The 26,166-nt window shown below is 35.6% G+C and overlaps 3 protein-coding genes, 1 long non-coding RNA gene and 1 pseudogene across 5 annotated transcripts; 2 read left to right on the top strand and 3 right to left on the bottom strand.

The window, feature by feature from the left end:
- Positions 1–1,564: 1,564 nt before the first annotated feature.
- LOC105454734 lies at positions 1,565–3,298 on the top strand. Its single transcript, XR_975035.1, has 3 exons — positions 1,565–1,757; positions 2,051–2,321; positions 2,592–3,298. It is a non-coding gene; the product is annotated as an uncharacterized LOC105454734 (long non-coding RNA).
- Positions 3,299–3,422: 124 nt separating this feature from the next.
- LOC105454777 lies at positions 3,423–7,846 on the bottom strand (annotated as a pseudogene).
- Positions 7,847–8,461: 615 nt separating this feature from the next.
- Positions 8,462–9,785, top strand: LOC105454735 (mitochondrial import inner membrane translocase subunit Tim17-B-like). Its single transcript, XM_011697594.1, has 2 exons — positions 8,462–8,649; positions 9,110–9,785. The coding sequence occupies exon 2, from the start codon at positions 9,118–9,120 to the stop codon at positions 9,607–9,609; it is 492 nt and encodes a 163-aa protein (XP_011695896.1). The 5' UTR covers positions 8,462–8,649; positions 9,110–9,117; the 3' UTR covers positions 9,610–9,785.
- A 119-nt stretch (positions 9,786–9,904) lies between these two features.
- LOC105454736 lies at positions 9,905–10,928 on the bottom strand. Its single transcript, XM_011697595.1, has 2 exons — positions 10,614–10,928; positions 9,905–10,261 (listed from the first exon to the last, which is right to left on the bottom strand). The coding sequence occupies exons 1-2, from the start codon at positions 10,734–10,736 to the stop codon at positions 10,061–10,063; spliced, it is 324 nt and encodes a 107-aa protein (XP_011695897.1). The 5' UTR covers positions 10,737–10,928; the 3' UTR covers positions 9,905–10,060.
- A 1,963-nt stretch (positions 10,929–12,891) lies between these two features.
- LOC105454737 (homeobox protein Hox-B1a-like) lies at positions 12,892–25,524 on the bottom strand. Of its 2 annotated transcripts, XM_011697598.1 has the most exons (3): positions 25,146–25,524; positions 23,950–24,957; positions 12,892–14,110 (listed from the first exon to the last, which is right to left on the bottom strand). In XM_011697598.1, exons 2-3 carry the CDS (start codon positions 24,896–24,898, stop codon positions 13,626–13,628), a joined length of 1,434 nt encoding a protein of 477 aa, XP_011695900.1. In that variant the 5' UTR covers positions 24,899–24,957; positions 25,146–25,524; the 3' UTR covers positions 12,892–13,625. The 2 variants fall into 2 exon arrangements, with proteins under 2 accessions (XP_011695900.1, XP_011695898.1); XM_011697596.1 differs by having other exon boundaries at positions 23,950–25,524.
- Between the last annotated feature and the right edge of the window lie 642 nt (positions 25,525–26,166).

Below are 26,166 nucleotides of genomic sequence, written 5' to 3' on the forward strand. Positions count from 1 at the left end.
GACAAAATCAAATGGCTCGCATCACGACTTTCCGTCAATAGAAATGAATAGATTATATATAATATTTATCTCAGAACGCGAAATCTATTCTTATGATAAATATATTATTAATTGGTACTTACCTATCGTACGTTGTACTCAGCTTACGATCGTCCCTCCTCGAATCTCGTTTGTCCTTCGACGAACCGCAATCAATATCCATCATCTCTGTCTCGATGACCTCGGACTTTGTGCTGTGACTGACGGATGTAGACTCGATGAGAATTCCGTGCGTCTCGATTGGGTTTTGGCCGAACGCGCGCACTCACTATATGCGTGCCATGCTGTCGAACGCGCACTAATTATTAATTACACTATGCGTATTATTGCTAAACGCGCACTCACTGCATATTTGTGCACTGCCGAATGTACGTGCTGCCAAACGCGCACTTAATATGCGTACTCCTCGAATGCTTGATTGACATAGTTCGATAATTTGTAATTCAAACTCGCGACGCCGGGAGCGCGCCACACAGTACCATCCACACGCTGCGCCAATTCCCTACTGCTGAGCGCCCTGCGCCCTGCGCCACGTCAGCGCGCCGCGGCCGTCGAGCCGCCGAGCCCGGCCTCCCCACGCGCATGCGCGCGCTGCGCGCCTCGCCGCTCGCCGCGATAATTTTCAATTGTATGGAATTTTGAAGGAATAATTACACCGATATTAAGCATATCGTATATTGTTCTGCGTGCTCTCCGGAAATAACGAGTGACGACAATACCGTAGAAACAGAGACTCACACTTGATTTATTATACATATAATTTAATTTTAAACGAGAGAGAAATCGATGGTTCCTCTAATTTTTCTCCGTTGCACGGCTAGGATAAAAAATCGTAATTGCTTGCTGTTAATTATTACAAACTTCTGATACACATTACGGTAATCTAACAGATAATTTAATATGCGAAATGAGCAAAACAATTCCGTAATTAACTGAACTGTAAAATAATTTGATCGCTTAAATTGCCTAAATCCTTAGCCGATTTCTCTCGGTGTGATAATCTAAATAGAAACAGTACAGGGATTGTTAAATAACTGACACAACTTATTTAAAATAACAAATATAAAATAAATTCCAGAAACTTATTTAAAATAAAATATTGCAGGGGCCGGTAAAAAAAAACTCATACGATCATTCAAATATTGGAGTAGAAAATTTAATCAATAATGCATTTAATAAGACAATTAATGATATACTCATTATATTCTCAATCACATTTCCTGTGACAATCTTATTAATATATATAGACTCACGAAAAGTTTAAAAAGTGATATCTTTATTCTTTATCAAATTTTAAAGTAACCTCTCCTTTATAAAAATTGTTCTAGGTAAATTAATGTATGTCGCTTTTTATGAAATCAAATGTGCAAGTAAATAATCAAATATAATACTCGCATTCCTGCACATAGCATCGAACACAATCACTAAATCGTGGACACAGCATGGATGAGCATCAAAAAATAGATATTACCGACATAATCGTGAACATTGGCTACGTAATTCACTGTTCAGTGTCCACGTTTTATTGACACAGAGGCGCTACAAGTGGTCGCGAATGTTTGCTTGTGGTCGGGTGTTTTGCTTTGGATGCCGCCAAATTTTGCTTCATCTTGATCTCATTCCGGAGAAAGGAGGCTATTTCATTTTGCACGGAGACTTGTCAGCTTATGTGTATCGCTTAGCAATTACGTTGGACTAACGTGTTTTCAAAATGACATGTATGTACGCATAACTGTGTTCCTAACCTATAACCTACACGAGGTTGAATGCGCTTCGGATAAGTCTCATTTTTTCGTGGTCACATGTCTTGTTGCATTTTCCATATATATTTTAAATAAAACAATTTTATATTTTTAGATTCTCTTTTTAGCAGAAAAAAATAGAAATGAAAAATGTGCAATAAGTCTTAGAATGTGCAACAAATAAAACTGTGTCATGCAGAGTTTAGAAAATTCCTTTGTTATATTTTAGTTCTGTCATATTTTATTTTATGTCATCCTTTTTATTCTAGTGATCGAGATAAGGAATTGGACACCAGAGTATTACGTCGTAAATCAGTCGAACTGTGAACAGATTCTAAAAGGTCCAGATACACTAATGGATATACCTTTATTGAATAACGCTCAACGCTGCATGATATTAAAGACAAAGAATTGGTCAGATTTTGAGGGATGATTTAGGATATATACAATCCTGAGTATTATTTTAAGCAGAGGTGAAAAACACAAACACTTGGGAGTGACGTTAGATGTGGAATGTACACAGATGCAGCTTGTTGCCTGGTAAATTATCTCTAAAATTTGTCACATTTGACTTTTATTTATTTTTAGAGCTATTTTATGTGACTGTAGAAATGTTGTGTGTTATCCCTGCTTCCTTATGAGTAGTGGATGTTGAGTAGAGCCAGAGATTAAAAATAATAGCAGTTCAGGTGTGAGATACTTTGAGACTAGCATATCTCATGTACAATACTGCATTATGCATTATCGTTGAGACGTAAGATCTAACAAGTGTTTTATGTAACATTTACTAACTTTTACTTTTGGATACAGCCACACGAGGAAATTTTGATGTACTCCAAGAAGAATAAAAATGCCGAGAGACAAACTTATATTGTGATCTCTGTATCTGAACGAAATGACTGAGCAAGGGAAAGGAATACGAGTACACGGACACCTGATATGATCAACATGCAGTAACAATGTCAACAAAAGGAGCCTGGATGATGACAACTTAGAGGAAATGGATTATTTGGAACCAGTTACAAAAAAAGAGAGAAAATCTCGGCGGGTAACAATGATGCAAATATACGAGCAAGAAGCTTGTAGATTTGAAGACTAGTTAAGAGGAGCTCGTTGCTTAAAAAAAAAATCTTTTATCCAATATATTTCAATACATACATCCTCAAAAATTAATAAACTTATTCGCGCAGAAATAAATTTTTCCATGCTTCAATAATTATATGTTTGTTCCTACACTTGAATAGCCTGTTGTAAATCATTTATGTCCGAAAATTAGAAAATAGCAAAATCTATTGTTAGTCATATACTGTACTCAAAATATTAGAGTACAAAAAAATCATCCTTATAAATTTTGGGATAGTTTTCATGATTCGAACATAAATAATTTTTTACCTAGATTATTCGCTAATTTTTTCACATTTACTTGCTCCTTTTGATACTATCGAAGTAAAGTTATGTAAGAAACGTTTAGAACTTGTAAGTACAGTAAAGTCTGCATGGCAAAATCTTGGAAGTTACATATGTTTGGAAATATTTTGTATTTTACTTATAACACTTGCTCTTTTACTACATTTATTTTCTTCAACTGTTTTTCTTCTCTCCGATGTCTGAACACATTCTTATCTTTTATATGCTGCAGTTAGAAACCATATTCCTGTGTCATCCTATGCACGCGTGTGCCCCGTTTCGTCGAGGACTCTCTCAACGGCGCTCATGTCTGTAGCTCTGTTGAGCTTTTTTTCACGTTCCCTCTTGACCCGCTCCACGTTTCTTTCTGGTGGCTTGAGTGTCCTCTTGGAAAGTGCGACTTCTCTCGCTCTTGGAATGTGCCTATATAACCGACGATCGGCGGTCTTTCTGGGGAGACCAGATAATCTGTAACGATGACAATAATACATCAATTTTTTTTGTAATCTGATTAACTCTCTGTTTTGAGCCTCAACTTTTCAATTAATATTATAACTAGAATATATTTTTTTTACGAAAACTTTTCAAGAAAATATTATCTATATATCAAGTTTTGGAATGAATTTGTTAATTTTTATTAACTATATCTATTTGTATATTTTCTTTTTGACTTTATACTTTTTATTTTAATACTTAGAAATAAACGATTAATAATTGTATTTGAAATAACACGATGTTATTGTTATTGCATTGTTAGATTAAATAACAAGAGATAGGAATACCGTAGGTCCTTCTGCCTTTGACCGTGATCGATTTCAGTATCCACATTGTCTGCTCTCGCTCAGGATAGAAGACTTCTAGGATCTGTCCGTTCGGCCTGAGCCCTCATCGCGTCCCGTTGCATTCTCAGCTTCATTTGCGCCTCATGCATTTGCACTCCTTCGCACCGGCTTCCACGGCTCTCATGAAGGATAGGCCAAATCTGCTGCTGAAGCCAGGAATGTATCTTGCGGTGAAACGGAACAAATGTCAAATATAAATCTTCGTGGATGAATGCATCGTATAAGATATAAGAAGCGTCAAATCTAAATTGAAATCTATTAATATCAAGATGAGAAAAAATACATTTCTTATAAATGTTGTTTTGAAAATTATTCTTGCTAATTAATATAAATAATATAATCAATTATAAAATATCAAAATGTGAATTTTATCATGTATTACATAATTTCTTATACATATAGCTTTTGTACAAATTAATATTATTAACAGCTTTTTATAGAGAGATTAATTTTATTAATCTCTCTATTAGAGAGTATTATCAAAGTATTACCAAGTAATTACAACGTTGTTAATTCTAGCAAAATTAATAAAAGAAAAATTCGAAATATAAATAACTTTTTACTTTAATAAATAAAGAAAATGAAAATTTTTTAAATCCACCATACTATATTACAATTTAATCGATTGCTATTTTATATTAATAGTAAATATTACACGCGAAATAATAATGCTATTATTTTATTACAGTAATTATTTCTGTAATTGTGTATCTTTTTAGACTCGATCATACAATTCTCAAAGTGCGTCGCGTTTTGAATTTTCCGAATCAAATTTATTTGTCTATTTCAGGCAATCGAGAGCACTACTTAAATCGCCAAATGAAATGACATAACAAAAGCAATCGATTAAATGATTAAAAGATTTGACGTATCGGCTATTTGTTAATTAATATACACATTTATTAATAACACGCGGGATTTACACGTTCAATATTGCCTCTCGATCTTCAAGCGGTCTCAAGTGCAATTGACTCGCGACGTGCCGCGCCATCGTGGTGAAGTCGCCGGAAACACTTTCAAAAATTTCAGTCTTTGCAGTTTGCGGGGGGTCGCGGACGCGTCGGATGTGGGATGGATCGGCCGCGAATTGTGTAGCGTCGCGACGCGTTTATTTTGGCGAGTACGACCGCGCTCGTTGCCACCATGGCACCGCTCCGACTTGCCGGAGTCGCCGGTCAATCAAGTTCATCAGTTCGATCGATGGAATCTCGCGAGGCACGCGTCCCGATCAGCCGACAACGTATGTCGCGTACGCCGATTTTACGCCGCGCGATCATTGATAAAGACCGTGGATTAGTCGCGACAATACGGATTACGGACCATTCACAGAAAAATATCACGATCGCTCGACGCTCCCGAAATCGCAGGTACGCTCGCTTTCCGCCTGAAATGGCCGCTCACTTCGCAAATGATGCGGAAAAACGCGGAAATCATAATATTCATAATCCCCGTCCGCGGGACGCGCGCGCCTAAATTTACGCCATTTGCCGCGGGCGGCGCGACGCCACAACCTGTTGACATTAGACCGCCGTACGTACGCTTCCTAGAACGATTACCGTCCCCCGCCGGAATCGCCGGTCGATCAATTCGATCGAAGGAATCTCGCCGAGGCACGCGACCACGCGTCTCGATCCGTCACGTATGTACTCCGATTATACGCCGCGCGGTTGACAAGGACCGGATTAATCGCGACAATACGACGGATTATACACCGTTCACAAAAATATATATCACGATCGTCTGACGCTCCGCGCGGCATTCCCGAAATCAGGCACGCTCGCTTTCCGCCTGAAATAGCGCGGATCTTATTGCGATACATATAATTATAATGAGCACACGAATGGGGATTCGTGCGTACGTCGTGTAAATATACGTACGAATGTAAATATACGAGCTACAATAGACGAATATCCGAGGTGCACGCGGTACGCGAAAATATATATGCATCTTTTCGCGTACCAGCGTCCCTCGGATATTCATCTTAATTGTAGCTCTCGTATATTTATACTCTTATACATGAATTCGTTCGTGCGCTCATTACAAAGTATCGCAATAATAAGATCGCTGCAACAGGGGAAGGGGGACGGGGGGCCGCGGTAATCGTTCTAGAAATCGTTACGTGCCCTAGTGTCAACAGGTGTGGCGTCGCGTTGCCGTGGCGAATGGCGTGAATTTCGGCGCGCGTCCCGCGATCGGATCGTAATTTCCGCGTCGTTTTTCCGCGTCGTACGTGAATTAGTGAGCCATATTTCAGGCGGAAAGCGCGCGTGTCTGATTTCGAGAGTGCCGGCCGTGCAGAGTGTCGGGCGATCGTGATATTTTTTCTCTGAACGGTGCCGTGATTCGTCGCGAGTGAGTGTTGTGCTAAAGTGTGTGTTGTGCAAAAAAAATGGATTAACAACAAGAGAGGAGGAGGAGGCCCGGGGAGGCATCAGGCAACGGGCGGAGCAACCGTGGGTAAGCACGATTTAATTGTGGCTCGCTTAAAAAGCTTGCTATTTCATAAAATGTTATTTTTTGAATGTTATTTTATATAAAGAATATATTTGTATTTTTTTACAGATGTGTGTTGTGCAAAAAAATGGATTAACAACAAGAGACGAGGAGGAGGCCCGGGGAGGCATCAGGCAACGGGCGGAGCAACCGTGGGTAAGCACTATTTAATTGTGTGCTTAAAAAGTTTGCTATTTCATAAAATGTTATTTTTTGAATGTTATTTTATATAAAGAATATATTTGTATTTTTTTACAGATTATTATTGAATCTCCGCTGCTGCGCATCGTACTGGTGAGCGAATTGTTACTTTGCTTTTACATATTCTAAAAGCTTGACTTGAGAACTCTTTTGTATTAATATTCTTTTTTATTAATAGTCTATAGCTATATTGATATCTGAAATTTTGACAATTTTTTCAATTTTACTTGCGATTGAAAGGATATTTGAAAAGATTCTGATATCTCTTGTAGTCTTACCGGTATATATCCTAGAATGTACGGCGGCGTCTTGTACGATACAGCTTCGTTATATTCCAATCTCCTCTGATCTCTTTATCCTGAAGAGTTGGTAACTCCGCTTCTCTACTGGAACTTGATACTACCTTTATGCTCCAGTTTTAAGAATTTTCTTTTCTAATAATTCCTACGACAGTACAGAATGTAAAATTAAACTTTCGAGTGCATAATTTAATTATCCATAATATTTTACGATACACAATCTCAAGTTCAGGTTTTTTTTATAAATAACTGCATATCTCATTTTTTTGACAGCTTAATTTTTTTAATAGCTTAAGTCTTTTAATATCTTTTCGTTTATTACCTTCATTATTTCTTCCGTATTCGCTGATCCGAATCTCTTTTCAACGCGAAATTTGAGGGTGGGACAATGACCTGTGTACCTAAAGGTACATACGTACATACACACAGCTTGTATTATATTAAGGTAGCACGAAATGAGTTTTGAAAGATGATAAATTTAGATATATACCTAATGATAACTCCGTTCCTCAAAACTCAAAGAAATCGAGTTTTTCATAAAATAAGCGACCGGCGATATATTGACATGGTACGTTGTTTCACAACAGCGTGACAAGTCAATTGTACATATGATATTTAATGCAAGATTTTTCGATCAGTTTACAGTCTATACTTTTCCATGATCAAAATATGCTAAGGAAATATACTGAACGACACAGTAGCGTGCAAAATTATGATCTATTACACGGACATGTTATAAGCGTTTTTATGCCTACTGAACCGTATCTAATTCCTTAGATATCTTGCGCGATATATGCACGGGACGAGGAAGACTCTTCTTCATTAGATCTATACTCGTAGTCACATATATTGCTATCTACCGCGATTGGTGTAGGATACCAATGAAGTATGCATAATCCGGAGGAAAAAATGCGGACTCGCACGCAAGGTCTACTTGTGTAACTTCTGTATTAAGTACAATTAGCATACCGTGAATAAATAATTAATTAAATAGAGCACACTTTTAATTCGAAGAATCGCGAGGCCGATCGATAAATCTGTGATTAAAATGAAGCGCGGACTGTATAGATAGTTATGGAATAATACAATATATCGTTTAAAAGAATGAAACTAATTCTCGGAAATAATTTTACGAATTGAACCTCTTATGATGGTATTTGGATTTCTATCTATAATAACACTTCTATAAACACTCTTCAACAAGAAGTAGATTTTACTAAAAACGTTTGCTAAAATTTACTAAATATCCATAATCTGAAAGAGGACATAATTTTCGAATGCACAATTTTTTCATGAGTAAAGCCCCAGTACCGCGATTAGTTGCTGAGTAAGAAAAGCTGCGCTGATGTTATCGACAATCGTCGTTAAGCGTTTGAGAACGCCCGGTACAGGTGGCATTAGTGACCCGGCATTTCGAGGTAACAGGCAAAAGACCCGTCGTGTGCCTCTGCCAGGAGGTTTCTCTTTGGGAACGATAAGGAATCTGTGTTGGCGCTGCAGTGAGAAGTCACGTTTGTCCGAAATATCGAGTTATCTATCCTTCTTTCACATACTTGACGGACGAGGTGTCGTGTGTTTGAGGTCTTTCGTACCTCAATTAAAGAGTTTTATCGAACGAATTATACGGTAAATATCAAAATAAATCATTTTATTTTCAAGAAAACGACTTGATGTTGATGTGTAACGAAATATCTAAAGATGTTACGTGTGCTTTAACCATAAAACTGTAAGAGACTCTGCCCTAACCTCACTTATCGCGTAATTCTTGTGATAACTTTCGTAATTGTCTTTTAGCAAGATGTACATATAAATGTACATACATCCTTGTGTAATACATTAAGCGAAATTTATTTTAATTGAATAGCTAAAATATAAGTTTAGTTCTTTTTTAAATTATTCTCGAGATTGATATAAACTGATTGCTTAAACAACTATTGGCATAATAATATGCAATGAACTAAAAATATCTTCAATATCACGTAATTCCTTTATCTTTAGTCTGTTTCGTCAAAGTTCTATTAATCTGTGAATTGTCTAAATTACATTCTTTTAAGTAACTTCCTTGTTTCTTATACAATTACCACAGATAAAATAATGGAAGAATATGCAAGAGAACCATGCCCTTGGCGGATAGTCGACGATTGCGGCGGTGCCTTTACAATGGGTGTCATAGGCGGGGCAATCTTTCAAAGCATCAAAGGCTTCCGCAATGCGCCAAGTGGTTGGAGGCAGCGTTTCACAGGCAGTGTTGTAGCGATTAGGCAGCGAGCACCTATCATCGCTGGAAATTTTGCTGTATGGGGCGGAATGTTTTCCACAATTGATTGCACGTTAGTCCACTTTAGAGGAGGAAAGGAAGATCCTTATAATTCTATCATCAGCGGCGCGGCAACTGGTGGAATTTTAGCGGCGAGAAACGGCTTACCAGCGATGGTAGGCAGTGCAATCATTGGCGGAGTGCTGTTGGCACTGATAGAAGGTGTAGGAATTTGTTTCACGCGTCTCTCTGCTGAACAGTTCAAACCACCGTCGCTGGTTGAAGATCCATCGCAATTTAGTCCACCGCCGCAAGGCTATCCGTCATAATGTTCGATAAAATTCTTTAGATTTATTTCAAGTTAGAACAAAATGTTCAAGTAACGATGTTCAACAATCTGTGCATCAGAGTATCGCTTGAACATCTCCTTTTGCCAATGTTAAATTTATATGCAGCATGGAAGTCTTAGACTTAAGATTGAATAACATTTTATGCTGTTTTCTTACTTATTGCTGTATTTCTTTGAACCCTTTAATTAGAATACCAAACACAATATTTTGTAAGTATAAATCCTGTAAATACATATAAAATATAAGTAATAAAAATAAATGCACAGACAACATGTAATGTTATAGTGAATTTTATTACGAAATATTTTATAAATTTATATATAATTTGTATACTCTAAAGATTTGGCATTAAGAGATGTTATATTAATTATTAGCATAGTCTAATCACAGTAAATTAAATAAAGCTTTTCTATCATTTATTTATATTACATCAAAGGACAATATCGTCATCTTCAGTTTCTTCTTCACAATTATTTAGCGATGTTGCTACAGATAAATCTAACTGTTCTGTTAGATTTTTTGGATCATCTCGCTCTGTTTTAACACGCTTGTTTTTTGTTGATGTATCTGGAAGTATTTCTCGTACAGAATATGAGCCAAGTAGAGTGTTTCTTAAATGTAATCGTTCAACCTACAAAATTAATATATTTTTATAAAATAATATAATAATATTAAAAGGAATGAAGGAAAATCGGGACGAAAAGATCTGGAATACAATATTATAATATGAAATCATATCGTTTTGCGGCCATAATTTTTCTTTGCTACTTTTGAATGCGAATAATCCGTACAATATGATGTAATTAGAGCACAACCAATGTCGTATCTTATAGTTCAGAAACGGAAAGATAGATGTGTCCTGTATATACATATATCACTAAGAATTGATGCAACTTTTGCTATTATATTTTTTTTTATAAAATTAAATCATTTGTGGCTTATTATGTGTGAGTATCAGTATTGTTTAATATTGAAATTTTTACCTGTAAAGCAAGTATTTGTTTTTCAATCTTAGCTAGTACATCAGTCAGAAATTCCTTCTGGTTCATTAACCGCTCGCGATATTGCGCCATTTCAGGCGGAGGAATTCGTGCTTCCTTACTCATTGTTAGATTTCTCTGTTTTTTTTTCACTTTTAACACATCACGTTACTCGTCGGTGCCTCCGGGTGCCTTGTTAGTTGTTGTTTGGCACAATGGTTATGGACGTTATGGTTAGTGGTTACATCAATCTGGAGCGAACTAGAGTCACTATATTTGTGGAGTATCGCTTCGAAGTTGTGCGCACGCGCGCGCGCGCGCGAGAGAGAGAGAGAGAGAGTGCGTTCAGAAAATGTAAATTTTATAGTCGAAATATCACTCTTGATTGATAAATATTTTTAAATCTAGCAATTTAGGAACATTTTCCGAAAGTTGATCATTTTATCAGTGTGTTTACGGAACATAGGTCTTGATGTTAACAATGTTACAACGTACTTATATTCCCTCTTGCCCTTACATTTGCGATCTATATTTTTGCCAGAGGTGATCTTGATGGCCGCTCTTAGGCTTCTTTCTGCTAGAGACTCTACTCTCTACTGTAAGTAGACGCCATCTACAATATGTCTTGTTGTAACATCCAACATGAAGAGAGACAGGAAGAGAGGAGTCGGTAATATATTTTATGAAATCTAGCTATTTTTATATCAAATAAAAAAAAAATTAAGATAATATAAAAATCTCTATCTTTATCGTACCAAATGCGTAAATACGCAATATAAACTATAATATAGAAAAATGTATGTATTTCGAGAAAATTTCGTAAAGCAAGAAATTAATAAATTATTATAACAGAGGGATATATAAATATATAAGAATAGCGCTAGTTAGTACAATAATATTTTATTCTTTCTACAGAAGTCTACATGGTATTATAGACTAATGACATTTTATTGTAGTAGGAATGTCTTTATAGGTACGGAGCATTTAAATGGACCATGTAATTCACATAAACATGTACGATTATGTTGATTTGTATACGTTAAACGTGCGAATTTTTAACTCACTTGACAGTTCAGTTGCAATCGCAAGCTGTTATTTTCATAAATTTGTCGATAAAAAGTTTGAAACTTATTAACATCTCGTTCTTGATATTAATCTTAATAAATTTCAGTTTATATACGGATTTATATGTATTGTGATTAATTTTATTGGCCCATAGAGAGTTTGCGTAGAATATATATTATTTACATATAAATACATGCACGCTGTTGGGCGAGAATTCGCGTAAAAATAAACTACTAGTGCAGTGAAAACACTATTGAAATGTTGTAGTGTTACTGTTTATATGAGTAGTGCTACTACTACATTTCAGTAGTGTTTTTACTGCACTAGTAGTTTATTTTTACGCATAGACCTATTAATTATTAGATAATTACTCGTAAAATTTTGTAATTATCAAGAATGATTTCTGTCTAATATTGTTATCACGTGTTGAGATAAATGTTATATAGAAATTAGATCCGTTTGACGCTTAAAGGATTGACTGAGACTTCAGTTCTCGAATAATAAATAAAATAATCGTAACTTAAATTGTTTACTTATAAAGCTTTCTTTCGCATTGAAAATGAAATTGATACAAATATGTCTTGTATTATGATTCTAATAACGATATACTTTACAAATATTTTAACATTTAATTCATTTTGCAATTTTTAAGATTATTGTTATTATTTCACAGTAAGATAAAATTAACTCTTCCAGTATTAAATTGAATACATAGATGTCTTAAATTATATTTTTATTATATTTGATTCTTAGTTTATATAATTAAAAAAAACACTTGAGTTTATATAATTAAAAAAAACATCTATTTCATTAATTTAAATATATGTGCACTTGTGTGTGTAATTGCAGTATTCAATTGATTATATTCATACATATGGTTTGATATAAATTTTTTATACGTACAATTTAAATTGATATTAAAAGAAATGAAATATAACATGATTTTTTGAAGGAAATGATTAAACAGTGCAATTTATTGATAGGGTACTGGAAGGGTTAAGAAATAAATACAGATGACAGAATTCAATTGCTATCATCTTACTTTTAACACGTAAACGTGACATAGTTTATTATTTATTATTTTATTCATTTAGCTGAATTAGAAATTCATTTACAATTGTACAGTGAATTAAAACTTCGTACAGTCGAGAAAATAGAAAAAATTAAATTATTGATAAAATATTTAGAAATAGTTTAAATTTAGAATTTAAACGTTATATTTATTAACGTAAACGTCGGAAGAATAATATTTCAAAAAAATTTCTAAAGAAATTAATTAGAAACGTATAAACGATTCGCGCGATTATCAGCATTTACATTTACACATCTATATCGCTATATGAACTGAGGTACATGGTAACCTTGAGGAGGATGTGGATTGTGTGGAAAGATTGAATTTAAACTTACACAATTTTACAAGACGTATTGGGAACTAAGATATAACGTATATAAATAATACGTAAAATAAATAATACGCGAAATTAATGTACAATTTATTATCTTTAATGCACTAATTAAAAGGAATGAAGGAAAAATCGGGACGAAAAAATCCGGAATACATTATAATATGAAATCATGTTGATATCGTTTTGTGGCCATAATTTTTCTTTGCCACTTCTGAATGCGAATGATCCGTACAATATGATGGAATTAGAGCACAATCAATGTCATATTCTATAGTTTAGAAACGGGAAGATACATAGATGTGTCCCGTATATACATATATCACATACCTCTACTTTCAGGATACAGAATGACATTACTTGTCTTAACTCCTTCGCCATATTACATTCTCATGATGCAGCCTGAAATAGTGAATTAGAAAATGACTCATGGCTGCAGTAATTGTATGATTCTTATTAAACACCTAGCTCCGATCGAGTCTACCGAGCTCTACCAATTATCGAATCATAGACCATAGTGCCGTTCGTTACTGCAGCAAAAGTCGCGTCAATCCTTAGAAGATGGAGGTGATTCCCTACTGTTGTCACTGGGGAAGCTAGACAAACCGAGACCGCCGATTTCGTGACTGGACGAGCCCGTCGGGGAGTTACTGCTGCTCCTGGCACCGCTCAGAGGCGTCACGTTCGTGCTATCCGCCGGTATTAGACCCTCCTTCATACGCTTCTTTTGCTTCATCCGTCTATTCTGAAACCAGATCTTCACCTGCGTTTCGTTAAGCTGCAGCGCGGAAGCGATCTCGATGCGCCTCGCTCGTGTCAGGTACTTGTTGAAGTGAAACTCTTTCTCCAGTTCGGTGAGCTGTTTATTCGTGAAGTTCGTGCGGCCTGTATTGTTGAAACTACCAGCGATACCGGCCAACGAGCCGGCGATGCAGCTCACCGTTCCACTAGCGGTGCTTCCGTACACGGACGAGCTTGAGGCTGCCACTGCGCTGCCTCCGAACTCGATTACGTTAGGATTTGCTTTTGTCGCTGAAACAAATTCGTTGTTTTTGCTATAAATAGGACGTCTACGCAAACTAATTATGTATACATATGTACATTAAATATTATTAAATTAGTTGGCTAAATTTTGTTTACATATTTCTTATTGTTAATCAATTTATAATCATTTTTTCTGGAAATTAAACGATAGAAAATTAAATATTTTCTGTGAAACGAATGTTAATTTAGTGATAGATAATGTTCTTATTTTCGTTTAATTTAAATTCTTCTGTTAGAGTGTAATCTAAAATTTAGCCAAAATATTCATAAAGAGATTTTCATCGGTCAGATATCTAATAAGTGAAAACTTATTTGAAATACTTATTTGCAATTTGTTTGCAAATTTTAGATAATTAACATTTAAAATATAGAATTTTTAATATAATAATTGATAAATACGACAACAAATGTATAATATTGTCATTAAACAAAAATGATCGTTCTATTTCTAATTTGGATGTAGCGTTCTGAGTATAATAGAAAACGTAACAGACGCGGACGCAATATGTGTCGAATCGAGATCAAGTCAAATCCTTTAAGTGACAGTCGTTTGCTGGCCATAACAGCTGGTCACTATCCGGGAGCAGTTTTAGGGAGATGACCTGTGCAAAGATGAAAGAACGGTAGGGTTGAGCCCTAAATCTGGATCAAATTGCATCAGCTGTAGAACAAACATCCGTTTACGTCGTTACGTGAAATTTTTGATTTTTCTGCTCTACCGATGCTCCAGATACGATTACTATAATATTCGGTATTATCTTGTAATGATAGTCAAGTTTTTTGGTACGATAGATAATGCAATTAAAATATTGAAGGGCTAAAGTGACGGGCTTCGACAGAAGGATGAGGATACATTATGAAAATTAGATTGTTATTTAGACTACGGTATGTAGCAGTCAATTTACTTAATAGCAGGGGGTGGACAAAACTGTCAAGCCACCGCCTTAAAGTCACGTCTTCCCTATTATGTACATTTTCCTTCAATGTCTCCAGCTTGGTCCTTCGGCATTTTTATAATACATTTTTGTTTGATCTACTTTCTGGGAAGTTATAATATTCTGACGTACTTAATGCATCAGCAAAAATCACTTTATACGTATCGTATATACTATCAGATATTTATATTTATAAATGACTTTTGTGAATTTTCTAATATAACCGAAAAGATCAGTCACTTATACCGAGGCCCTGAATTTAGCTTGTGGCCATTAAGCTTACGCTTTTCCAAGCCGAATAATAAACTTGGACAAGTTCTATTAGGCGTGCCAGTGCCAGATACAATGAAATGTTTCTCGTTTCCGCGACTCATTCATCAATTTAGCACTTTAACGGAGGACCGACTACGGTGCCGTTGATTTTCTATACGAATCTCCTTTGGCAGCAACGAAGGCGTTGTTTATCCAGACAATGCAGAAGAAGAGTCTTTAAATTTTGGTAAATTATAAATATATGCAGGAAAGTAAATATAAATAAAAAAGAGAGAGATAGGGGGGAGACTTATATCTTTAATAAATAAATGATCGGAAAATATACGGAGAGAATTTCCTTTTAAAATTTGCCTTGAAAATTTTGTTAATCGTGGAACAATATTATATTAGTATTTCGATAAATTTTACTATGCACTGCAATAAACTTGTTGTAGTATATGTTAAAAAAAGTGAAAATCATATAAAATTTATCGAAATACTATGTTATCCTACGATTAACACGATTTTCAGGATAAATTTTAAAATAAAATTCTCTCCATGTAGGAAAAGGATTTACTGTAGATTTACTGTATCTTACTGTATTTCAAAATAAATACGATGATTGAATCTTCGTTACCATAAAGTATTATCGACAAGTTACGCTCGTGTATGTTATGCAGAAAATATATCGCGAGCATGTATCGAATATTCTTATATCATTACCTTAAGTTCAACGCTATATTGCATGTAGAAATTAATAGTCGCAATCTTTAATGCTGACAAGCGTTTGCTTCTTCGTGAATAAATGTGATATCGGTAAAGTAAGGAAGAGAAAAGGGTTGACATGAAGAAGGGATTCTTAATAACGCTGAGTCAAGAGAGGTACATTGACACTTTGACAATAAGACTTATGGGCGCACTCTCAGAGTCGCATTTTACGATATTTACGATTATATTGTTACTGTCGGTTATTCTTACGTCTGTGTGTGCAGTCACACAAAGAGTTCAATCGTGCAATTATGATGCGGATCGCTTGGATAGACTTTTCAAAACGGATTTTTATTATGTAAGAAATAATTTTTTTAATATTAGACGTAATCTAAATGTCACAACAAACGTAGTAAAATAGAATTTTATGCATGATAACATCTGTGAAATGTCCTTTCGGTAAGCCGTAACAGATCGTTGTCTTTTAAACTGCGGATGGTTAAATTATCACAAGATACGATGCTGGTATTTATTTAGGAACTCGGGTGACTGGCGTTGATGCGTATAATCCAGACATTATGTACAAATCAAATACAGCTGGATCCTAAATATCGGTACATCAGGATGTCAGTAAAAAAAGTCGCTACGAGGTTACGGTTAAAAAATGATTTATAAATAGTTGTTTCCATTTCGCAGTTATTTTCGTTTGTCAGATATGCGTCTCCTAAATTTAGAAAATTCTGTGAATTATAGGAAAAGCACCAGAAGTGCCCGTATCTCTGTCCTCTCTGTAATATAATACACAAGCATCTTGTATTCTCCTGTGTTTACCATCACCTTTCCTTACGTCATACCGACCCTACAGCTTTTAGCCTTTGAATAATATTTGAATTGCGTAATGTTCCTTGAAGGGGAGACTATCGACGCATAAGTGCAGATGATCCCGTGCGATCAAGGGATCGACTTCCAATAAGTAGCTGTCATTTTTTAAAACTGTGAAGTCGAAAAACTCATGTATCCTCGTATACGTGTTCACGTAAAAATCATGCGACTACACGGAGAGAATTTTCTTTTAAAATTTACCCTAAAAATTTTTGTTAATCGTGGGACAACATAGTATTTCGACAAATTTTACTGTACACTACAATAAATTTTACTGTGCACTACAATAAATTTGTTGTAGTATATATATTTCAAAAAATAGTGAAAATCATATAAAATTCGTCGAAATACTTATATGTTGTCCTACGATTAACATAATTTTCAGAATAAATTTTAAAATAAAATTCTCTTCGTGTAGTTAAAATTGTATTCTAATTTTGTCTATAATTATTTGTCGAGAATTTAGAAAAGTATATGAAATTTTCCAAGCCACCTGACCGGTCCAAAATTTTTCTCAGAGATAATATACACTTAGCCGCAGGTTTATCGCAAGAACTGACAAAACGATTTCGTCGGCACGGTTCCTTCCATTCGCAACCCCCTGTCAGTCATGCCCCGACGGCCGCGTTGATTTCAGCATTATGATAGGTAATATCCTGAGTCACAGTCGCGTACGAAAAGGCAATGTTGTGTATCATAACGGCGTACGTGTGGAAGGGCTGCGTGCAGCACATTCGACATTCACACTCCGGGTTCCCCTGCGTTTACGCTCGCGTGTGTGGGTGTGCGTTCATGAGTATGCCCGAAGCATTTCCCGGCGAAATTAGGCTCAGCACGACACCTCATGAGAGTTGTTGATAAGTTTCGCGCGCTTTCTTTGCCACAACCCGCCCCGAGCTGTGCACAGGTGCTGTTGTTTTGGGGGTGAAAAACTTATGTGAAATTCTTTATTTAAATCGCAATTTTGATTCAATAAATTTTAAAATCTTACCATTATCCACTTATCATTGTAAATTAGTCGCAAAACTTGATCAGTTCATTCTTTAAAAATTTAAATTTTGTTGAAGCTATTATTCGGAATTAGTTAGAAGCTATTATTAATCTCAATTTTCCTACGAAATGACACGTATATTATTAAATTCAACCGAAAATCATTAATAACGCAACGCATGAAGAAGAGTTCATAACAGCATTGAGCTCATAATAGCACCCTGCTTGTGGCTAAAAGTAACGTGTAAATACCGTCTATGGCAATTGAGCCGCGTGAAGGAAGATTACACGGCCAGCCGTCGGCGATGCAGCGCGGAAATGAAAATCACCGTGAGGCGAGACACGTGGACAGCGTCGGCGGCGGTTGTCGGAGTCCGGTCGAGCGGATCTGTCGGGCCGCGCTCGGACAGGAGTAAGCGGTGGCAGCCAGCGCTGCCGGCGCGTTGAGAGGGTGGTAGAGGGGGGAGGGGGAGTCAGCCAGAGGAGGGTCAGTTGCTGCCAGGGTTGTGTTGCGGGATCCGGGGTTGCCGGGTTCGGCGGGTGGCAGCCCGGGTGGAAACACGCGAACGATCCTCTGATCCCCTCGCGAGATATCGGGCCACTCACTCACGCGTCCGCCGGCGACCCTTGCGGAGCGGCGCGCAACATGCCCAGCCAGTTGTTCGACTCTACCCACAATCTCTGCCTTCTCTCTCTCTTTCTCTCTCTCTCTATCTTTCTCTCCCCTGTTCGACTTTCCTTCCTTTTTCTTCTTTAATCGGGCATGTCCTCCTTCGTGTTTATCTCGCTTCCTTCCCCGTTTATCCTATGCCTCTCTCTATCTTTAGCCAACGTTCTTCGTGCTCTTTTTCTGTTTCTACTACGTATCTTTATTCCTCTGTCGTCTTTCCTTCACTTTCTCTTTCTATTCATATGTTTTATTCCCTTCGCTATCGTCCTCTTGGTCTCTCTCAAGTTCAGGGCTGGCGTGCACGTCTGGCGACGCCCCGTTTTGTGGTTTAAGTCCCGCGGGATAACTTGATCAGAGATTTTCTGGAGATTTTGCATTTAGCAAGTGTACTTATTGCGTCTGCTAGGATAATCCGGATCTTATTGGTCAGCAAATTATTGCGTTCGTGCGAAGCATAGTCACGAAGCATTTTTGTGCATCAATCGATAAGGTGGTACGTAGTACCTTATTTATGCACAAGTAATATGTTACAATATAGTTCGTTGCAGAAAAATCTCTCGTAAATAAAAAAAAGTTTATCGCGTATAAAAGAAACAATGTTTATACTTTCTACAGAGAATTTAATATTATAATATTCGTAAGAGTCCGATAAATTATTGCATAAAGTAACGTTAACAAATATATTTCTATTATATTTTGCTTAATTAAAACGTAATATGTTACAATCTAGTACGTTACAATTTCTTCTCATATTTATTTTTTATGTATTACATAATCACGAATGTGTTTGATTACATCTAAGCGCACGAAGAGAATGTAAGGCAGCCGACGAGCCGATGGTGAGTTTTAGTCTCGCCGTAACGCCACGGCCGCCCCTGTATATATTCGGTCAGGGCGTCGATAGCGACATGCATATTTTAAGTCAGCTTAAAAGGTGATAGTCTTCGAGGAAGCAGGGTAACACTGAACGTGGGAAGTAATCCATGAAGTGTGTTCGCGATAAATATTATTTATTTTATATTTGCTATGAGTAAGGATAGACATTAAGAAATGCCTATACCTGATTCTTCCTTATTTCATCATTTTTTTGCCTGCGGGAATATACAAGATATTAATTAATTTCTCAATTATAAAATGTTAAATACTTTATACGAACATAACAATAATTTATTATTGTCTCAAATATAAATTAATTATTTCTTACGTTTGACACACAGATTACACGATTTTAATTTTGGTCAACGAGAATTAAGTTTTAATGATTTCTTGTTATAAAATTTTTAACAAAGCACAATATTTGATAGACTCCTTCGAATCTATTTAAATCTAATGCTATTGTCGCGTAGTGATTTTCTGTAATATGTATGATGTATAATATGTTATAAAATAGTTCTGTCTACTTTATAGTCAACAAGATTATTAATATGCTTGTTAAGATTGAATATAAGATTATAACTGTGTGTCTAACGACAGTTGCTTGAGTCAACTTTTACTTGTTTTTATTATGCAGCATAAATCATAACATCTAGATATATAAAAGAAGATTAAGTTATAAAATCTAAACATTTAAATTTTTTATTGATAATATATAATATAGAAGATTATATTATAATGTTAAACATTATCTTACAAGTATCACGATATTTATATTTTTATATATTGCTGAGACATTACAACATGTCGATAAACCGAGGTTTTCAAATGAAACTCTCCATTTCTTACCATGACAAAGATATGGAATTATTACTGCTATGTTACGAGGGGACGTTCGTTTGTCTCGTTTTTCTCCGCGCGGTATTGCCAATCCCGCTATTGAGTATAGAGAGAAGAAATCGAGTTTAGTATGATAGATTGGGCGGGTTGACAGCATCACGACGGTCTTTCCGTCTCCTGTCTCGCTCCAATCTTGACTAAGGGTGGTCCGCACCGGGCGCGTCCCCATAGAGACCCTCTATTCTGGACCCTCTGAAGCATGTTATGGAAGCAGGGAAGGAAAAAGGAGCGCTATTGTAAGTCTTCGGCCAACCAAAAAAGTTAACCAACCAAAATCTAGCGAAATCGCCCCACTGCTCTGCTCCGCCCATCTCGTTACTTCCTTCGAATTCTTTTCTCGTTGTAACGTATTCGTTGCGTGCTACGTTTTCTCAACCGACTCTAAATGTAATTGCGTTCAATTAATTATATCACATTTAAAAATAATTTCCGTCCTTTCTAGTGATCATGCACGGTTATTATTGTGTATAATAATTTGATCATTTTATTTCTTATTATTTATTTAAATATTAGTTTTGTTATTTATCTTTTACAAGAATCTTCACAATATAATATTTTGTATTGAAATTTTTTCTTATATTATACATAGCCACGAAAAAGTTTACAAAATAAAATCCTAGAAACTTTTAATTGCATGTAATATAAATACTGCAAATATTTTATTGGCATAATCGTGATAAGAGATTTAGCAAAGAAAATTAAATTGTACAAAGTGCATTAAAAACATCAAGATGTAACAGCGGGAGTAAAAACGAGAGGGGTTAAACGAGGGTGACAAAGTTTCATTTCGGTTTGCATGCTTTGCTGCAATAAACGTCAGTCCCTTTAGTGCCTGCGATGGCGTTATTAATTCGATTATAATGAGCTATTAAGTGAAACGCTGGTAATTCCGACAAGCTCCATCCAACGACTAAGCTTACACTCACTCTCTGAGTTAGAAGATTGCGGGGAGCACCACGGCCGTTAAGCAAATTAGTGTGAAGTTAGGGGAACTATTCCGGCCTTTTTAGGCATTATTTTCAATGATCCGCGTTACGTAACTTTCACGATCATCAATTCAACATTAACACAATACATAGATATTTTTATGGTACAAGAGATATTGTCTCTGCTAATCGTGATATATTAACAATAAAAGTTATACGCGTATACATATATGTTATATATATTATATTATAAGTACATTATAATATTTAAATTACAATGTTAAATTCTTCATGGACATATTTATTGATCAATTTCGAATTGATTCATTTATAAGGAAATTATTCATTTATCAATCTTTTTTATATCATAAACAATTGAAACTGAAATATTTTTCATATATTAATTTAGAGTTTAATTTGTATTTATTTCATTTACTTATGTTATAGAATTATTAAATGTTTGTATAATCATATTTTCTAGACATATTTTATTTAAATAACGGGTGATTAGTTAAAAATATTAATTAAATTATCTATGGGGTAGTATTCAGTACAAAATGCATGATAAGAATATTGCAATAAACAAGGAAATATAAATAAGTATATTTTCCTCAATACATTAAGCAAGACATTGAGAAGTTTTATTCCAGAAGTTTATAAATATACTTATTCACAATAAATTCATTATCTTATCATTAGTAAGAATTAATCTGATAATTTCTCGAGTATAAGATGACTTTAATCACAAGTCCTAATCTATTAATGTTCTGTTAGACTACTGTATAGTAGTCTAACAGTATTGTATCTATTAGACAATATAAATCCAGTTATATGTTATATTTATTACATAAAGATTTTGATAAAGAATGCATATTTCCGGTATTTAAAAATATAGTTGCAACTAATCTTCTTATCGCAATATACATGAGTAACATCAATTTTAGAAAAATGTTTAATTACTAAAGATTTTAAAATCTTAAATTTACAATAAATTTAATTTAAATATCTTTATAAAAAAAATTTATTTTATTTTTTTTTTTAGAATATTAGATAAATAAATCTTAAACAAATATTTGATGCAGAAGGAGAAGACATTGCAAAATGTAATTACATAAAAGCATACTACTTTATTATTATGCCAGTTGTAGTTAAACTAAATATTTAAGTAAAAATATATTGATGTAGCTAGTTTAAAATGTATAATTTATATATAATGATAAACATATTTTGACTATCAATATGTTTATTAATATATATTTAGAATGTTTAGATTTATGGTAGTGATGAAAAAATATTCTTTAATGTCAATATTTTCTATTATCTGTTTCATGCATATAATCTTATCTATTGAGTTTTTATGACAATCTCATAGGCGTAAACGAAAATCAAATTGTAAGGTAAAGATATCACGTGTGCTGATAAATTTTTGTTACACACAAACATCTTGGAATTATTTATATTATTTAAAATCTGTGTATTAATTCGATTTCATGAATGATAATACAAGTCTATTATTATAAATTTACTATCCATTTATTATGATCATATTTACTATAAAACGATATTTTCTATATCAGTAATAAATTTAAATAAAAGATTTAAAAACCACCGAAACGATATTATAAGCTTAATTTATATTGATTTTAATAAATTGAATTTGCAATTAAAGACTAGTTAAAACTAAAGATTTAGGTAAACATTACCTGTTAAAGATAAGATAAAGGAAAATCAATAAGAAATACGGTAGCAAATTGCAGACTAATGACATTAAGGTCTCATAAGGCTAGTATTATTGGGTGGTGCGCGTATGATTAATGATTATGGCAAACCGAGATTACGTGTCGCACTTTATTAATTCTCATACATACAGATTGTTTGAAAGTCACTGACTTGGCGATTACGGAATAGCGCGTCACATTCTATCTTTGACAAACTGTCCACCTTGTTTGACAATCTTAATTGAAGACCATCTACGTAAAAATTGTTGATCTTCTATCAAATGTTACTTTACGAAGTAATACTTCAGTAATACTTTGAATTTGTGTGAAGTGTCTTTAACAAGACATAATTGGATCAATTGTAATCAATTGTGTTTTAAGAATTGAGGTTGTTTCGTTAGTAAGCAACGAATAAACATTTTCTATAAACTTTTACAAGAGTTCTTTTCAATATTAAAAAATAAATAACTTAAAATATTTTATGAAAATGTAGTCTTAATTGGATGTAAAATGCACGTTCACGATGATGAACACAAAATGTAATAAAGATTTAAGTGAACGATAATGCAAGAATAAATTACAATAATATATTTTCTCTTTAAAAGTTATAGATAAAAATTTATATTGATAATATTAATTACAACGAAAATATGATTTCTAATATTTATAATTTATCGCAGAAATAATTGATTAAATTAAATTACCATATACGACGATATAATTTTAAGAACGATGGCGCACTGTCCGCGGCAATGATAGCTTCTCAAATAACGGGGCCATGAAAGATAAGACAGCCATGATTCTGCATCTTCGTACACCAAGCTCTGAACAAGCAATCAAGCGATGAACGAGGTTTAACGAATGGCTACCGGATCGCGCCCACAGAATACCTAATTTCACGCTAGTTTGCTTGCTACACATAGGCGTCGACTCAACCGGAAATTTAAACCAAGTGTGGATAGTAGCTACTTACCGACTGGCTTGGGTACGTTTCTCTTGACCTGCATCCACTTGTATGTAGGTACTTGCGCCTGTTGCTGTTGCTGTTGCTGCTGCGAATGATGCGCATGCGAATGCTGCTGCTGCTGATGATGATGCCCATGTTGATGGGGATGTTGAAGATGACTGGATTGCTGTAAGATGTGATAGGTAGTTGCGTCCGAGTTCTCTTCTTTATAATGTCCCGACGGATGCGTGGAAAACTCGCTCTGCTGAAGCTGAGTCTGATAATGCAAAGATTCATCCGAGGAGGGTAGTTGATGAAGATAATTCGAGGTCCCGCCGACTGCTATTGGATAATCGGGTTCGTGGTGGTGATGATGATGATGATGGTGATGACTAGAGGATTGATGATGGAGTTGTTGATCGTGCTCCGTTCTTGGATGACTAGTTGGAGGTACCGTACTTTGATGAAGACTGCTACTGCCGGATGGATGATGGTGATGATGATGGTGATGAGGATCCTCTCTATAAGCAGGCTGTTGAACATGGTAACTTTGATGCGGATCCACCGAGGCTACTGCGTGTTGCTGTTGATTTTGATACGATGAGGACGATGCGTAATCAAGATTAGTATAGCTCAGACCATTTTCCGAGGAAATTATTGCCGTAGTGGAACCATTCTCGTGGAGAACGGCACCCGTTGGAGAGTAGAAGCCTTGAGGCGGCGTACTGGACGATGTGCCTGAATCGGCGGTTAGGAAACTCTCGGAAGACGATGAAGAATATGGCGCCACTGCAGTCTGGGGGTAGTAATGAGTTGGAGCTACCTCCGGGGAAGGAGGCACAGACACGTGACCACCGACGGATGAAGGCTGGTGATGGTGATGATGGTGATGATTTCCTTGACCCGAGAACACATAGTTAGGATATGAGTCAGGTTTGCCATAGGTTCCGTACATGCCCATGTCCATCATCATCATCCTCGTAACAGAGAGACGAATCAATTGACCACCCACTGTTTCGGCAACTCCGATGCGTACTGTCCAAGTGGAAACAAGAGAAATGATTTACATCATGGCTAAAATTGTGCACAGTTCTCTTAATTGATCACTTCAACATTGTATAGAAATTTACAATTTTTTAATTTTACACAAATGCCATAGAAGAATAAACATTTAAATTTGTCTCGTTAAACAAATTTATGATAAGCACAGAATTAATCAGTACTTGGCAAAATTGCGAATAAAAGTTTCGAATAAAACAATAACTGTCCACAGGCTGCACAAAATGTAATATCACAGATGCAACTAAATATTAAATCTTTAAATTGTCGCGCACTAAAATCACATAGAAAATATAATAGCTTTATGAAATTTTACGATAAACATCCAAGATTTAAATTTGAATTTGATACGCTCTGAAAGTGAGCAGTTAAAAGTCCTCCGAGAATAGGTAACAATGCCAATCCGCGAACACAACGAAACATTAACCGTCGTCGACAAAAATAATCCGTGCGGACACTCGTGCAGTCGATCCGTCCAACATGGGCCGTTGGAGTGGACTGGTGAGGTGGACTAGCGTAGCGGAAAGCTGCACACAGGTGAGACTGACCCGCAGTGGTCTGGCGTGTTTAAGTTTTCCTTCTCTCTCTTGCTTGGGCGTATCACCCAGACGTAGAGTGGAGGTATTGCGCTGTGTGAGGTTAGTTCCAAGGGGAGTCTCCATTATCGATAGGCGGTACTTAGATGTAGTCACGTGATGGAGATTGGGCGGTGCCAACCAATCGTGGACGAGTCTGCGCGCCCCGAGTCCACTGCCTCATGATGGATCACCAGTGTGAATTTTATTTTTCGTTCCTTCTTTTTATCTGGCACGCTGCAGTTGACACTTATCGTCGCGGGTAGGAGTCGGGTATTATATCTCGGTACCCACCTTCTATGCTATCCGGAGGCAAGCAACCTCCGCCCTTCTATCCCCTGGATAGGTTGTTTTGTGCCTTCTGCCTTTTTTCCTTCCTCGCTCTTGACGGGTCTTTCTATGTACTTGCGTGTCTTGCTCGCCTCTCGAGGTACCAAGGTACCAACATTCTGTGTTTTTATTATAACCTGACGGTTGATAGTTTAATTATAGTTGATCTTCTGTATAGATATCTGATGTAACCAATTTTATTAAATAACATTAAAATATTGAGAATCGAATTACTAGTTAGTGATTAAATTTTCAGCTATTTTATTATTTTCTAAGAATG

The sequence above is a fragment of the Wasmannia auropunctata genome, unplaced genomic scaffold (genome assembly GCF_000956235.1).
Source record: "Wasmannia auropunctata unplaced genomic scaffold, wasmannia.A_1.0 LD335976.1, whole genome shotgun sequence".
In the NCBI taxonomy this organism is placed as follows: Eukaryota; Metazoa; Arthropoda; class Insecta; order Hymenoptera; family Formicidae; genus Wasmannia; species Wasmannia auropunctata.

Coding starts and splice junctions, on each gene's coding strand:
- LOC105454735 (XM_011697594.1), top strand. CDS start 9,118: ATGGAAGAATATGCAAGAGAACCATGCCCTTGGCGGATAGTCGACGAT.
- LOC105454736 (XM_011697595.1), bottom strand. CDS start 10,736: ATGAGTAAGGAAGCACGAATTCCTCCGCCTGAAATGGCGCAATATCGC. Junction 10,262..10,613: donor AACAAATACTTGCTTTACAG/GTAAAAATTTCA, acceptor TTAATTTTGTAG/GTTGAACGATTACATTTAAG.
- LOC105454737 (XM_011697598.1), bottom strand. CDS start 24,898: ATGATGATGATGGACATGGGCATGTACGGAACCTATGGCAAACCTGAC. Junction 14,111..23,949: donor AAACGTACCCAAGCCAGTCG/GTAAGTAGCTAC, acceptor AATTTGTTTCAG/CGACAAAAGCAAATCCTAAC.